Source organism: Lynx rufus, unplaced genomic scaffold (genome assembly GCF_022079265.1).
Source record: "Lynx rufus isolate CCGP_SWC_20201006 ecotype Redwood Valley unplaced genomic scaffold, mLynRuf1.p SCAF_2, whole genome shotgun sequence".
NCBI classification, from domain to species: Eukaryota; Metazoa; Chordata; class Mammalia; order Carnivora; family Felidae; genus Lynx; species Lynx rufus.
The window spans coordinates 156,369,836-156,386,737 of NW_025814834.1; the positions used below are offsets into that span (position 1 = coordinate 156,369,836).

Consider the following 16,902-nt stretch of genomic DNA (forward strand, 5'->3'; position numbering starts at 1 on the left):
GTCTCCACATCGCCATCCTTGTAGAAATCTTTCAAGTATTGACACTAACCCCTAGATATCAAGGTTTTCTTCGGAAGTAGATACAACCAAACATCTATTTTAAATAGTATACACTAGACTATAAACTTCATAACTGTTTTTGTTGTTGTTGTTTTGCAGTGGTGCTCCCAACACCTGCCAATTTTATATACCACCCACTATCCTCCAATGCCTTATTTTTCCTTCAGTTTCATCCCCCCATTATCCTTTCCCTAAAACTATTCCTTAGAGTATTTTCAATTCTGTTTCACTTATCAAGTTTTTCTCCTTACCAAGCCATAGTTTAATTTCAATTCCTCACTAAAGTAGCTCCCAAATTTTGATTACCAGTGACCTCTCTGTTCCCAACTTTATATAGTACCCCCTAATATATTTTGTATATAATCTCATTATGCTTGGATTATGCTCCTTTTTATTAAGTGCAATAGGTATGTAAGTGTGAATTATATTCCTTTTCCAGCAATAGATACTGTTAGTTCTATTAATACAGAAGTGTGTAACTACTTCTTTTTATATTATTTCTTCTAAGCCTAACTCCAATTCTATATGTGAAGTAAATACTAATAAGTAATATTTAACTGAAATCCATCTTGAACTTACCTGATAATCTTACAGCTTACAGTGCTTCCATAATGAATTCTTTTTGTAAAATATATTATCCATTGTCCATTTTGTAAAGTCAATGTTTGTCACGATAATCAAGATATTTATTATATTTCATTTAGCATGGTATTAGCAATAATTTTCATTCTTTGAGCATGAATAAAATTGAGGAGTGTAAAGGCATCTCCAAAACAGAAATCAACTTAAATCATAACACAGAGATCACGTTTTACCTGTGATGAATCCACAACGGATCCCATAATATAAATGTATAAAACTGTAACTCTCTCTGGACGAGACCAGTCACTTAGTTCTGTCACGGGATTGCTTCACAACTGGTGCTTCACATTGAAGAAGCTCACCTGGAAGTGGTACATCTTAAAAAACTGGCACTTGATGAGGATATTTTAATATGAGCAAGCATTGCATCAAGTGGCATAATTTACGGAGAAAGTCAGGATGTTATGTTATGCTAATGTTAAAGCAAACCCTGCTTATGGTTCCTTTCTTTCTTTGGTTTCTAGCTCTTCTGTTCAATCATTGCTGGGCTGCTGCATTATTTCTTTTTAGCTGCCTTTGCATGGATGTGCATTGAAGGCATACACCTCTATCTCATTGTTGTGGGTGTCATCTACAACAAGGGATTTTTGCACAAGAATTTTTATATCTTTGGCTATCTCAGCCCAGCTGTGGTAGTTGGATTTTCAGCATCACTAGGATATAGATATTATGGCACCACCAAAGTGTAAGTTAAGATGATCTCGTAAGTATTTGAAATGCAATTCTGAATATGCTTGTGTATCATTGAAAATGTTGCTTTGTGAAGTACATACAAACATATTTATAGATTTATTATTTACTTTTCAGATGTTGGCTTAGCACAGAAAACAACTTTATTTGGAGTTTTATAGGACCAGCATGTCTAATCATTCTTGTACGTATATTTAAAATTGGTTCAAATTCCAAACAGTGATGATCAAAATTCTCAGCAATCAGGCATTACTCTGAGGGAAAACAATAATTTTGAGCACTTTACAGTATATCATTTTTTAACATTTTACACATATTGCATCATTATTGAGAAAAAATACATGTATACACATTAAATTCAGAGGTACTAAAACTCATCTGCCTCTCCTGGAGGAGGATATATTTCTGCATAACATACAGGAAAAGCATTTTTCACTTATCAGTAATGTCTCAGCACACTTCAATACTGAGAGTTTGCCAACCAGCTGATAATCTGGCGTTTCAGATGTTTACGTTATTTAATCTTTTATCAATGATCAGTGATCTCTGAAGATTAGACTGTCATCTTTATAGTTTCATCATCTGTATGTACCCTGTCATCAAGAAAGTGATTTTAAACTAAATTGCGACATCAGAGACAAGAACCCACTATTTTTCATGAACAGACAAGTCATATATTGATAGTCCCATTTCAGTGAGGAAGAGGGCCTTTTAATTCTTATTGGAAGTGGTTTTTCAAACCTACAAATTTGGCGGGTGTTATGTTTTCCTTTCTAAATAAAGACATTTTTAGATATCTCAAGAGCATTTCTAAGTGCTGTTAAGTTTTCAGAGCCATTCTGAATATAATAGTCGGTCAATGAATCTGGGAGGGCTGACAAGGCTCTAGAATGGAGTGAATTGTCAATGGAGAAGCTGTAACAGTATTTTGGACAACTCTGTCACCTGTGTTTTGACCATAAGCTAGCCATCCCTTTTGAATTGTTTTTTTCTCTCACTCTTTCCCCTTGTGTTTTTATGGTTGTAAGGAAGCTGCTAAAGGGTGAAAGACTTGAAATGTAAAGCAGAGAGTTTCATCAGGGTTTATTTTTTAATGGTGTTGGGGAAACAGAGGCGGTATTTCCTAATCATCACAGAAAATTATTTCTCATTTTCACAGTGAATCTAGTAGTATAACAAGAAATCATTAGCTAGATTTCAGCTAAAATAATTTCATAGTTTATTGTAATTCCAAAATTTTCAACCCACATGAGAAGATAGACTGCATGTTGTTCCTTTCCTGTATTTTTGTGCATTGCCCTGATAGGAATATTTTGTATAAACACACTCCCTGTATATTCTGATTTTACTGATTCCCTCTCTACAGAATGGGCCATCTCTGGTACTGTTTTGTACAAGTGGAAGTTTTTTGGATCAGTAATTCTTATAATTAAGATAAGAAGTAGTGAGCTAGAAATTATAGTGAAAACAAGAAAAATAGAAGGATTCTGCTCTTAAGTAAGAAATGGAAAGTGTTCCCTGAAATTTTTTTTTTTTTTTTACTTTTGCTTATGTAAGGGAAAAGATAACTTTGGATTATCTTATAGTAAAGTCCACAGACTTTAGATGGGCTTATCTAAAAATGAGTCCTACAAACCTTCCTAGATGCCTAAATGAATAACGTCACACTGTCCTAGGCTGGAATTAATGAACCAATTTATCTTCCATAGTTTCAGTATGATAATCATTCCATTTAACCAGACGGTCAGGCTACTTAAGAAATAGATGAGGCACCTCAGTTTTATTCTAAAACTGAATAATGTTTATCTTCTTCAGTATCTTTAAAAGCAGCAGAAATTCCTTAAATAATTATCAGATTGAAGTGAAGTCATTTATTGTTGTTATTCCCATTTTTTTCTGGCTAACACTGGCTTATTATTATCTTTGTTGTTGCTGCTGTTGTTATTGTTTGTTATAATTTTATATTCAGCTATATGTTGTTGTAATTGTTACTCTTCTGCTCTATGACACACTGTTAAGTGAAACACATCCTGTCATCCCAGAATAGTATACATCTCTAGTTCAGTAAAAGAAGTAAAAGAAATATTGGGAACCAAACATCTGAAAATAGAGCCCCTAACAGTTTGGGCCTGACACTTCCCATGGGTCTGTTAAAGAGACAATAGGACCAGCTGTAGCCTAGTAAGAGGACTGGAGATGGGGGCCTCAGGGGTAATGTCTTAGAACTGGGAGTCCTTGGCCTTTGCAGGAGTGCAATGTTCTTTTTGAAAAGCTTTTCTTTTTGCTGCCAATAAAAAAATGTTAAGTGCTCCCCTATATTTTGAAGACAAGTTGTGGATGGGTACTCCAAAAGGTTTGCAGGATAGAATCAGAAATATAGTAAGAATAGGGGCGCCTGGGTGGCTCAGTCAGTTAAGCATCTGACTTTGGCTCAGGTCATGATCTCACTGTCTGTGAGTTCAAGCCCCGCGTCTGCTTCTGTGCTGACAGCTCAGAGCCTGGAGCCTGTTTTGGATTCTGTGTCTCCCTCTTTCTCTCTCCTCCCCCACTCATGCTCTGTCTCTCTCTTCTCAAAACTAATCGTTAAAAAAATAATTAAAAGAAAAAGAAATATAGTAAGAATAAAATTATCATTCTGATTCCAGATTGAATGCCAGCATGACTGGATTTTCTGTCTCCTTGATATATAAGAGCAGAGTATAATGATCCAGTATTGGCACGCCTGGGTGGCTCAGTCGGTTAAGCGTCCAACTTTGGCCCAGGTCGTTGAAACCACGCGCTTTGTGGGTTCAAGCCCCCTGTCAGGCTCTGTGCTGACAGCTCAGAGCCTGGAGCCTGCTTCAGATTCTGTGTCTCCCTCTCTCTCTGCCCTGCCCCTGCTTGCATTCTGTCTCTTTGTCTACCAAAAATAAGTAAATATTAAAAAAAAATGATCTAGTATCTATGAGAGCTTGACATATGTCCCCTGACTTTGGGACAAATCTGAACATAGAGACTGGACCTGCTTTTTTCAGAATTTCTTGCAAGCTGCATGTTTACCAGAGTATCCTTTGACATCAGGGATGGAAGGGATCATTATATAGCATGCCTAGAAATAAAATGATGAAAGAACATACACAACTTCAGCTCTTCTATAAACACAGGAAACTTAGAGAAGTGGACAAAAGTTGTAGGGTTGCCTAGAAGGTTGCCAGGTCAAAGTGAAGTTATGCACAACTCAGAGAATGGGTTGAAGAAAGGTGAGGTTAAATGGTGACATGACTGCCCTTCTCTGAAGAATAGAAGGGGCCAAAATGGAAAGGAAATACTATAAACACTAAGAAAATCATATATACCTCTAAGTAGTGGCCATCACATAAGCCAAGATTACCAGCAATAATAAAAATTAAACTAAACCAAAGTGATGTCATGAAGCAGAGGAATTGAGCTTTATCAGTGAAGGGACAGCATGAGAGAAGCAACTATGCTGCCCCACACTCATCTACATTGATGTACTGAATGGAAAGTCATTATCCTATGTTTGGGTATATTCTGGTAGGTAAGGATGCCAAGCCATACAGTTAAGTTCTCCATGTTAATTAGGTGGTATGGGCATGAGGGGAGAAGAGGAAATATAAGAATTATCCCCTGCTCACTACAGTATCAATGAGGATAAAGCAAGACAAAACAAATGACAAAGAACAATACATAATAAAATAGAAATGATGGATAAGATGTGGGCGAGATTAATATGGGCCAAGGTAATCATTCAACAAATCTTCATTGAGATGAATGAACTTGTTTGTAGAAGGGGAAAGAAGCAAATTCCACTTTACATACAGCAGATTTTTAATGTGAATTTAAGTTTCTAACAAGAGGCCCCATAAATCTGCCAGATTTCCTTTGAAGGTAAATAAAGAACACCGACAAATGGTCATCACTGTGTATAAGACAATGCCAGAAATAACAAAATTATTATCATCTGGCTGTTACTAAGAATATTCGATTATTGTCATTTCACAGCTTCATCACTTCCTAGTCTGGATGCCATTAATTATTTATCAGATTTTCCTCCATAAACTTATCCATTTCTCCTCTACTTTCAGAATCAAACTATTGCTATCCCTTCCTAAGATTCTAGTATTAATAATGGGAATTTTTTTTAATTTACAGTTTATTAAACAACTATCATTCATAGCTAATACTCAATCTCCTTAAATCACTCACATTGTTATCATCTATCCCATGTTATAACTAACAAAAAATAGGATTTGATTTGAAATGTTAAGTGATTGGCTCAAGGCTCTGAGTCTACAAATAAATATTGATACGAAAATTTGAAACTAGAAACTACCTTTCCATTTCATCTTGCCTCTCTTGCAGTTGCCTTATCAACCTACATTTCTGCTGCCGTTATCAATTTCATTTTAACCTTTCCATAATAAACTGCCCCCAACTCAGCTAAAACAATAGCAACTATTAAAAAAAAAATAACATTGATGATAAACCTCATTTTATTCCTGATATTAACCTAATCATTCTCCATGTTTTAGCACATTTAATCTAATCCTTCAAACAACTCAAATATGACTGTATGTATGTATTTTATTTTGAAGTTAGAGAAAATGAGACATAAAGTGATTACACAACTTGCTTAACAGCTAGTAAGCACCTGAGCTGAAACTCACATTCATGAAGTTGAACCCATGGCCTGCTTTCTTGATTCCAGGGCTGATATTTCCCTTTGTCTATCGCCCAAATTCTAGAAGCTGGAATGTGAAGTTCTCAGTAATTTAGCTGAATCCCGCCTATTTCCAGCCTGTTTTCACACTGCATATTCCCACAAAACAACTCCTTCAAAAACTTCATCCTTGTTAGATATTCTTGGATATTTTCTTGTTCCTTTGCACTCCAATAATCCTACCACCTTGCAGTTCTGCCTGAAATCTTATCATTAATTAACACAGGACGTGATGGAAACCTTTCCAGATTTGCAACCAATCTCTCTCTCCAACATACATACCATAGAATTTTTATTCAAACTCTCTATAGTACTTTTAATGCTCTGTTTTGTTGCACACAGTAATTTTCCTTATGCGTTATGCTACCCATCCCCTACATCCAAATGCCCAAACAGAGCTATGAGTTTCTTGATTTGCTGACCATATGTTGCTCAATAATCAGTGTCATTTTGTTGCACAACCTTAGGGGCCGCCTCCGGTCAGTAAATTACAATTACTCTTTACAGAGCAACACTCACATTGCATTTTCTATAAACCCTAGACTATCAAACAGGCTCTTTTGGCCACCCAGAATATAGAAGTATTTAGTAAGTCCTTAATAATTATCTGTATATTTCAATTAATCCATTAATAAACACCACAGTAATAAATGGGGCAGGAAGAAACACCATGAGATCCTTCTAAAGCTGAGTGACTGCTCTGTGTCCTGGATGCCCAACACCTAAAGTGAAGGTATCAGTGCCCACCCTATACAATAAGGCTATGGTAAAGCAAAAAGAAATGTTTTAGGGAAGGCATCCATTCTTTAAACTTAAATGCGAAAATGCACAATAATCTGGAGGATAATTTTTGGCTCTCTTATTTATACGTTTTGTATTAGAAAATAAAGACTAATTTTAAAGCCATGGTTTGCACAGTAAAAAAAAAAAATGTATGCAAGGAAAGGTATGTTTGGCCAATACTGTGTATTTGTGTGTGTACATATATAATACATATGTGTGTGTGTGTATATATATTTAAGCATAAATCCTAATTTTTAAAATATTGGTGAAGATGTGGCAGCATTTAATTATGTCAAGATAAGATTTAACATACGTGCCTGTTACTTTTTGGAATGTGTTAAAAGTCTCTAGAACACTCTGCCAGACAAAGTTTAACTGAAATTGAAACAAAGTGTAAAATATCTTAAAAGCAATAAAAATTTCATAGAATAAAAAGACAGGATAAAAACAAAATGTAAGCGAAACTTCAAATGTAAATAGATAAATTAGTGTTGATTCTGTTATGCTTCGCCTATTAAACGAGTTATATGATAAATTTCGTGACTTACTCTAAACAAATCTGGGAGGACTTGCTCTCCGGAGTAGACATCTCTGTAGAACAATGGCAGTACTTTTCATTCATACATGGAATTCTTGCATTTCTTCTGTAGAGGAGGGACTAGGTCCTGCAAATGGTGTTTGCTTGTTTTTATGAATGAAACCTGAAGTACGTCAGGTTTGGGATTATAATGTAAAATGCCTTTAAAACAATATGTAAATGAGTAAGAACTGAATTCGAATCAGCATTGGTGGCTTTTTCTACCCCAGGTATGTTGCTTCAAAAGAATACTCAAGCTTTTAATCTCCTCTGATAAGTGTTAACGATTTAGGTATTTGAGGAGCAACATTTTCTGCATTGATCAAATGAAAGTATTTCCTCAGGTGTTGACTCATTAATATTAAGGATCTCTTAGAAATTGGAAGTATAAACCAGTGACCCCTCGGATTCTATCTAGGAATCGCTACATTTAAAATGTTAAGATTGTAACTATACATAAAAAGCCCTAGCCATGCTTTTGAAAGATGGAGCTGTACAAGAAAGAGGCTTCTAAATCTTTGTAAAGCAAGCTGCAAACTGAAGATAATTTCCATAATTCATTTCTTTCTTCAATATTTTTAATCTTTAATGCTGAATCCTTTCAACTAAAACTGCACAAGCGATTAGATTCAAATACACAAATATAAAAAAAGAGTTGGTGAAAATAATTTAACTTTTAAGTAGAAATTGAAGTTTCCCATAGACATGTTCGGCATTGAAGAATAGAATTTGCTTGATTGAGGCAAATACTAATTAAGCTATGTCCAAATAAGGCATTTTCTTTTAAAAATGGGAGCTTCCATTTGAATTTAAATCACAACTCTTATAATTGAGTGTTTCTATATTACTACTCCTAGCCCCTTCCTTTTAGGTTTGCCCAGATTTCCACTCAGTTCTTTGTAGTGGCCTCCTCTAATTGTTCTCTCTATGTCTGCAATCTCTTAATTCCCTTTCACCAGGAAATGCCTATTAAAACCTCCTCAAAAGTGAATTCCTCACATAACCCTTACACAAGAGACAATGTCCATGTATGTTTATTATTGTGTGAGCTATTCATACTACATTTTTTAATTTCACAGACTGCCCAATCTTGAAAGAAATGCAAATATTATAAAACAATATAAAGTAAAAAGTGGATATTTTATCCCACACTCAATATTTTTCATAACCACTCTTTTTCTTAATATTTGCTCTGCTTCCTTCCAGACCTTTGGTATGTGCGTGTATATGTGCACACACATCTCACATACACATTTATACAAACTTAAGCAAAAAAATTGATTACAAATAAAAAAACCCTGAATCGTTTATAACCCACAATACGTCATATTCATCTTTCTTTGTTATGATATGCAATTCTCCCATTTTATCATTACATATTGTGTATATTATGCTCTAATTAATTTTACCACTTATTGATGAACATCTAATTTGTACCTAATATTTTCTTATTATAAATAATACTGCATGCACAGGGAATTCTTGTTCCAATATAGTTGCATACATCCATTACATAAAATTGTTAAGAAATGCTTCTTAGGAGTATAAATGCAACAAAACACAATGTTTTAAATTTACAAATGGTCTCCAAAATATTTACTTCAGTAGATACTTATACCAACAATATTTGAGGATGTCCCTTTTCTGACATTTTTGCCAACACTAGATATTACTATTTACTATAGTGTCTATACAGCTACCCTGGAATATATAAACCCAAGGGAAGGATTATGATAGACCGGGGTTCTGCAACAATGGCACTGCTGACACTTTGGACCAGATCTTGTGGGAAGACCTATCCTCTGCATTATAGGAAGTGTAGCAGCATCTCTGGCTTCTACTCACCAGATGCCAACAGCACTGCTACCACAGCTGCCTGGACATGACAACCAAAAATGGCTCCAGTACAGCCAAACATCCCAGGGGGAATGATATCCCTGATCCTCTCCACTAGGAACCACTAGTCTAGACTTGGACATTAAGCATCTTCTATAGGAGTGCGTTTGGCAGCTTTCTTTAAACAACAAAAATATTAAAAAAAAAAAAGAATTAAAATCGTAACTTGGGCAATGTCCTCTAGATAACCCCGCTGAAGCTATACTGGAAACACTAGCCATTGTATATTTTACATGTTATGGATAACAACACAGACATTTTCATTACATCTTTTAATTTAATACCATCGTGTTTGTTAGATGCATCTTTTAGTGACCTCTGTGGTTCAAGGCATTTTACAATTCTGACCTTTTCTTCATATTACATATTAATAAGCATTTCAGTGCCTGTAACATTTTGTTACTTTCTTTTGTATTATTCCAACCTTCTTGGAACAATAATAGCTAGAGTTTAAAAAAGAAAAAGTGGAGTTTTAAAACAATACTTAACATAAATAATACATTTGTAGTTTTCAATGCATTCTCATACGTGGAAGTTCTATTCATACCTTCTCATATAATCTCCTTGGGATTTGTACTAACAAAGTTTCATAAAAATTGAATAACTTTATAGAAATTAGAGATCCAAAAAGAATACTGGAAAAAAATATCCCGTGGGTCTCTCAAGCCCAATTAGAAAACACTGGCCAAGGTGAAGCTCATCACTGGTATTTTGTTTTATAAATATAGCTTTACAGTGAGGGATGTTACATCATGATATAGTGAAAGTGAGTTGGTAAAGCAAGGTATCATTAAAATTATTATTCACTTCACATTTGTATAGTCTTTTAATCTTTACAAAACCCTTTTAACACCTCAGTTAATCCTCACAAAAAGCTTTGGTAGTACAACAAAATGTAAATAGTAATAGCATTTAGTAAGAGATAATGTGTTACTAGATTTTCACTAGATCTATTAACTATAACCTTGACTTATTTATAAATCCCTATGGGGGTTCTGCTATTTATAACTTTTTCAAGTATACCAATTCCTTGAGAACTGGTTATACTAAAGCAAATTATGTACATTCTTATGTGGGCAACAGATAAAACCTTCTACAACAGATAAAAGCTTCTACTCACTTAAAAATCCTTAAATTTGGCCAAAAGTTCAGTACTTGTTCTGATCATTCTTGTACCTCTGATCTAACTCTGAGCATAATACAATGTCCTCGCCGACATTGTTGGTTGGTCTGCAACAAAAATGAGCCCTTCTTTCAATCAATCTTTATTAGCATTTGCAGAAATCTTATTCCACACATGAGAAAATATTTAATCTTTCCTGTAAGTATTTATTATAACCCTCCATCTCCTTCATTATTCTCTGCAAAATACAAATGACTCATTCTGAGACCATGGACTATCTGTGTGGCTGTGTCTTGATTTCCGTTTCTCATATGTAAATGTTGTCATGTCTAGTTTCAGATTTTTCCAAGAAAGGAACATTTAAAATTCCTTCTGATGAAGAAAGCATGCCTCCCAATGACATCTGATCAAAAAGAGACCCCAAGTTGTTCACTGTTAGGGCGCAGCCTTTAGTCATTAGAGCTTAATTCACACTTATTTGGGTAACAGGCACCATTTTGTCTGTACTTTAAATAAGTGAGAACTAAGGTTTAGCAGGCTTAGGCAATTTACTCAGGATTACCCAGCTACTGAGTGGTAGAGACAAGCTCATGTTTTCCAGATTCATGTTCTGGACCTTTTCACTACCGCATGTCCTTCCCTTCTGAAGGTTGCAGATTTTTGTTAGGTCCATGAAGATCTTGTTCTCTCTTCCAGATTCTGGCAAACTGTCTTAGGGTTGAGTTGTGAAAGATCTAGCAACTACAGAGTTTCAGATAATTATTCACAAAATTTCAATTCTTTATTTTGCTTGTGAAGGTGTCAAAATAAATTATTTTCCATATTGTTGAAAATGAGGGAAATCTTGGCCCTTATAAATATCTCTTCCCTCATTTTGTTTTGCTTTATCTAAATCTTGCCAAGAATATCCAACAACTAACCAAAATACCCTACCTAAAATCCTGACTATATCAGACTACAGATCAGTATGTGGAATACAGATAGTATGGAGATTTACTGTTTCATTAATTCATATTCATCAATAAGTAATTTCCAATGCCCTGTTTGACATCTAGTTGCTCAAATTCCTTTTTCAATTTTCTGTCATTGAGAAGAAGCTAAAAGGTGAGTTTAATGCTTCATCCATTTTTAATTGTCCTTAATTTCATATTTTTAGTTAGAAGATTTATTTTTTTATAAAAAAAAGCCTTTGGGGTTCTTTGAAAAATTATTATGATTTTATTTAACTAATAGCACTCTACCAATATAGGTAGTATTAAATCAAAATAAAAGTACAGGTTGTATGAAAAGAAAAAACCTGGGAAAAAATAGGTACAACACTTTGAATATTTCAGAATAGGTCAAAACTTTATCAAGTATTAAATCCCCAGGTGAGGTTGTGCTAGAAAAACTAAGGGGATGTAAATGGAGACAGTTGCTTTAAAAAAGTGCATCAGGTTGGGGTGCCTGGGTGGCTCAATCAGTTAAGCAATTAGGCATCCAACTTCGGCTCAGGTGGTGAACTCGCGGTTTGTGGGTCAAGCCCCATGTTGGGCTCTGTGCTGACAGCTCAGAGCCTGGAGCTTGCTTCAGATTCTGTGTCTCCCTCTCTCTCTTCCCCTCCCCTGCTCACACTCTCTCTCTCTCTCTCTCTCAAAAATAAATGAACATGAAAAAAATTTTTTTAAATAAAAAAAGTGTATCAGGTTGGCATGTATAAACAATTCTAAGACAACACATTAGTGTACTTGAGGTAATATTTTGGAAAGGCAAAGCTGAACATCTTTCCACCCCTTGTTTACCTCTTTCTTGGCTTTATTGCTCTTGGAGTCAAATCTAAAATCTTTAACAAAGCCTACAGTAAGGGTGACCATATTCACTTATCACCAAAATCTGTACCTTTTTAGGTTCACTTTTAGTGAAAGTAGGTAACGAAAAATCATTCAGATTGGGTTCATTTTATTGATGGACCCATAAAACAGCTCCAATCAAAAATCTATTTTCAAAAGTAATTTTTTTGACACAACAACAGTGGTTTTGAATAGAGCACCGTGTGACTGACAAGATGGCCATTTTGAAACCTTCTTCCACTACACCCTGATGACAAAGGAGAAAGCTGTCCCTAACCACTCATGTCTGAGCCTATTTGAGCAGAAGGGGCTGTTTATGCTATATCTGGACAGAGTCTGGAGAGGGAGGTGGGATATTACTGGTTATCTTCCATGTTTGAGCACATGTGAAAGTCAGAATGGTCACTGCAGATGTGACTCTCACACAGTGCCCCAAGAGACATAACAGGGTAGAAGTGGAGATTACCAAACATACTGGGCTTATTTTAATAAGATGTAAACAAAAAAACTTGGACAAATGCTAATCTGAACAGAACACTGGGCAACAAGCATTAAAAATACCGTGCCCAGCTAACAGGGATAAAGTGGACACTTTACTTTGGGGGCACTGCCCCTGTCAGCCACATGACCCTCCCATGGGATTTTGTGTTTTAATCACACTGCCTGCTTTACATTTTCTGAGCAGTGCTTCGTACCTTCCCATCTCAGCACCTCTGCACTAAAATGGCTCCCTGTTGCTTCCCTCCCGCCATCCCTTCATCTAGGTAATTCCTGTTTGTCTTTCAGATATCAACTCAAAAAACACTTTCTGAGGAAAGTACTTCCTGACTCATTGATCCGTAGTGTACTTTTTTGTGTTATATGACTTCACAGAAACTCACTTTTTAAAAAATTGTTTCCCTTAATTTATAATTACCTATGTATTAGTAGTGTGAATAACTGATTAGTAATTGATTCATATGTTTCCTCCAGGAGACTATAAACTCTTTGAGAGTAAAGCAGCTTTATGGATTTTCTCTCACTGTATTATCCTTGAGGTTTACCAGGTAGTTATCACTCAGGCAATAATGCTGGGTAAATAAATAAATGATGCAGCAAGCACAGTATTTAGTCAAAAATGTTCATTCCTTTCCCCCAAAAGGAAATTTAAAGAAATCATCACCACCGCAGAAATGGGATTATTTTGAGAGGACTTCTCCAAAGAGATAATACCTGAAGCATTCCTTAGAGCACATCACTTTTCCTTCATTTCTTTTCTCCTTAGAAATGACTGTTATATATATCTGTCTGCATTGATCTCTCTATTTAGGGTATGCTTTCACTCAGAATTCTAACATTGGCATTTTATGTTTAGCTGAATAAAGTGAAGTCCTGGCCAAATAATGTGACAGATTTTCAGAAGCCAACTGGTAAAAAGTATACAACGTGGGTTCTTTCTGTGCCCTGGATTTCTAACATTGACATGAAGATATTGATGCCAATTCTATATACAGAGTTACTATAAGAAAAGAAATGAAATTAAAAGAATAAAAGCATCCTTCAAAAGTTAAAAAAGGAAAATTTTTAATAATTTAGGAGACATTCTTATGACTCTTCTATTTTTACCTTTAAAATTGGCAATAACATCAGATACATCTTTGAATTTAATTGGGTAAGATATTTTAAATATAAGTTACAGTCAAATGATCTATATATAAGTTTGTGTGTGTGTGTGTGGTGTGTGTATATAAATATTAAGTTTGTGTGTGTGTGTATTGTGTGTGTGTGTGTGTGTGTGTAAACACACACTTTTTTTTTTTTTTTTTTACTAACCTCTATCTTCTTTTTCCACAGTAAGTATACATAAGGAAATTATTTCCTTGCTTATATCTTAACAAGGGAGATTTCATCACCGGGTTTTCATTGTCACATTAAACGGAACTGTTATAAATGTTCTTCACATATAGTTTTTCTCATTTGCTTTTGTTCCTTTTCTAATATCTTGCTACGGCTCATAACCATCTACAGTTGAAACCAGCTACAAAAATAAGCCCATGGAATTCACTTACACCCACGGAATCACTTTATTCTTCATGTTTATACATTTCTAGTTCTCTCCACCTTTTGATTCCATTTTGAAGACAGTAAATTACTCTTTCAAACACTGAAAACAAGTTCGGCTATTGAAATATTCCTAATGGAAACATGTTAAAAATACAGAGTGTGAATTTTTTAGTGTCTAAGATGATTGTATATCAAGATGGAATTTTTAGGAGTGCCTTGAGTGGCTCAGTTGGTTAAGGGTCCAACTTGGGCTCAGGTCATGATCTTGTGGTTCGTGAGTTTGAGCCCCACGTCGGGCTCTGTGCTGTCAGCTTGGAGCATGGAGACTGCTTCAGATCTGTCTCTGCTCCTCCCCCGATCATGCTTTCTCTATCAAAAATAAACACTAAAAAAAAAAAAGGATTTTTAGCCATAATAAAATGGAGCAATTATTCAGCAATTACTTGAGGGGATGTGGGAAGATATTTTCCGAATGAGGCCATATGCTTCCTACTTGTGATTAAGACTGTTGTTGTGACTTACGTGTCCAAGACTGTGAATAATGAATATACATCATAAAATCCAAGGGTCTGCCCTTTCTGTTAGAGGCAAAATATTGCATATACTCCAAGGTATCCACACACAAAATAAAGGAGGTGCAACTTCATCATTTCTCTATGCAAAATTATTCCTTGAGGGTCATTACATTTTAATAATGTATAATATATCCCTCAGTTTCTATTGCTACATCTATTATGGATAATAGATTTCTTTTTTTTTTTAATTTTTTTTTCAACGTTTATTTATTTTTGGGACAGAGAGAGACAGAGCATGAACGGGGGAGGGGCAGAGAGAGAGGGAGACACAGAATCTGAAACAGGCTCCAGGCTCTGAGCCATCAGCCCAGAGCCTGACGCGGGGCTCGAACTCATGGACCACGAGATCGTGACCTGGCTGAAGTCGGACTCTTAACCGACTGCGCCACCCAGGCGCCCCATACTACGGATAATAGATTTCTAATAAGATATTGTTTTGTCAAAATCTGCATGATGTGAAACAAAACAAATTTTTTAAATGTTTAATCAAATTAATGGTTGAATGCTTCTTCACATGGATCATAAAGGATAACTGAGATTTAGGTATTCCATCCATCCTTCATCCTTTTATTCATTCAGCAAATATTTATTGAGCATCTTTTATATACCAGACATAGTTCTAGGCCTAGGGAATATGTCAGTGAATAAAATAGAGAAAAGTCCTTACCCGTATGAATCCTGAATTCCAGACCAGGAGTCAGCAATGGCCACAGTCCACAGTCTGTTGTTATAAATTTATTTATTTATTTATTTATTTTATTTTTTACTGAAACACATTCACTTGTTTGTGTATTGTCTAACTCTGCTTTAATGGCATGGCAAAGTTCAGTGTTTGTAAGAGAAACCATATGGTCCTCAAAACTTAAGCTATTTACAACCTGTCCCTTTGCAGAAAAAAAAATTCCTGACCTCTGTTCTACACTTGAGTGATTTAAGAAAAGATAACTATCCTCTCCCATAAAATATCTCCGAATATAATATTGGGTTCATGAAGAATATGTTTCTTATATTTAAGTTATCTGGTAATTTTATCTATAGATTGCCTTTTGAATTACTCCTCCCTTTTCTATAAACCTTTGAAGATACCCAGATTTTTGACCTGGAAACTTCAGTTCTACCCTAGAGGAGTTTCAACAAAAAATAAGAAATTGTTTATGTGAACAATAAATGTTTGACTTATTGTTGAATTATACTACATATTGTTGAAGTATTTATTTTGCTAACATTATTTTAGGGGAAAGTCCTGAAAGTGGAAAAAGATCATCTGTTTTCTATTGAGGTCATATTGCCCAAAATAAAGCCTGAAAGGTATAAGTCTGATATAAGGTGTTTTTTATAGGTCCAGTGAGATTATCACAAAACAATTCTTATCCAAGTGTGGAGTAAATATGTTATATTTATCATTGGGCACATCAAATGTTGAGATAATTTGGAAGAACCATTTCTATATAAACATAATTGCCATTAGTGATAATAATTGATGTTCCTTGAGAATTTATATGTTGAGCACTACTCTAAGTACTTTATATTATTTAACTTACTATACATAACCCTTTATGATAAATAGTAATTTGTCCATATTTTACATAGGACAAAATGAAATACAAAGAGTTAAATAAATTGACCAGTAAGTAAGTATCAGAACTAAGACTCAAACCCATGAAGTGTGGCTCTGAGTCCATTTATCCTATTTATTTTGAAGTTGCTTCTGTTACTTTTTTTAAGTGTTTATTTATTTATTTTGAGGCAGAGAGCATGCAAGGGAGTGTGGGGCAGAGAGAGGGAAAGAGAGAATCCCAAGCAGGTTCAACACTGTCAGCACAGAGCCCAGCGTGGGGCTTGATCCCACAAACCTTGAGATCATGATGTGAGCTGAAATCAAGGGTCCAACGCTTAGCCAATTGAGCCACCCAGGTGCTCCACATCTGTTGTTCTTTTCATACTGTCAAATTATATGTAAGGTA

At 35.1% G+C, this 16,902-nt stretch overlaps 1 protein-coding gene across 1 annotated transcript in view; it reads left to right on the forward strand.

Annotated features, from left to right (window-relative positions):
* The window catches only part of ADGRL4 (adhesion G protein-coupled receptor L4), a 108,058-nt gene that overhangs the window by 77,992 nt on the left and 13,164 nt on the right, over positions 1 to 16,902 (forward strand). The window contains exons 11-12 of the mRNA XM_047085466.1: positions 1,167 to 1,387; positions 1,510 to 1,576. Of these exons, the coding sequence (XP_046941422.1) occupies positions 1,167 to 1,387; positions 1,510 to 1,576 (288 nt within the window). The remainder of the gene's footprint in view (positions 1 to 1,166; positions 1,388 to 1,509; positions 1,577 to 16,902) is intronic.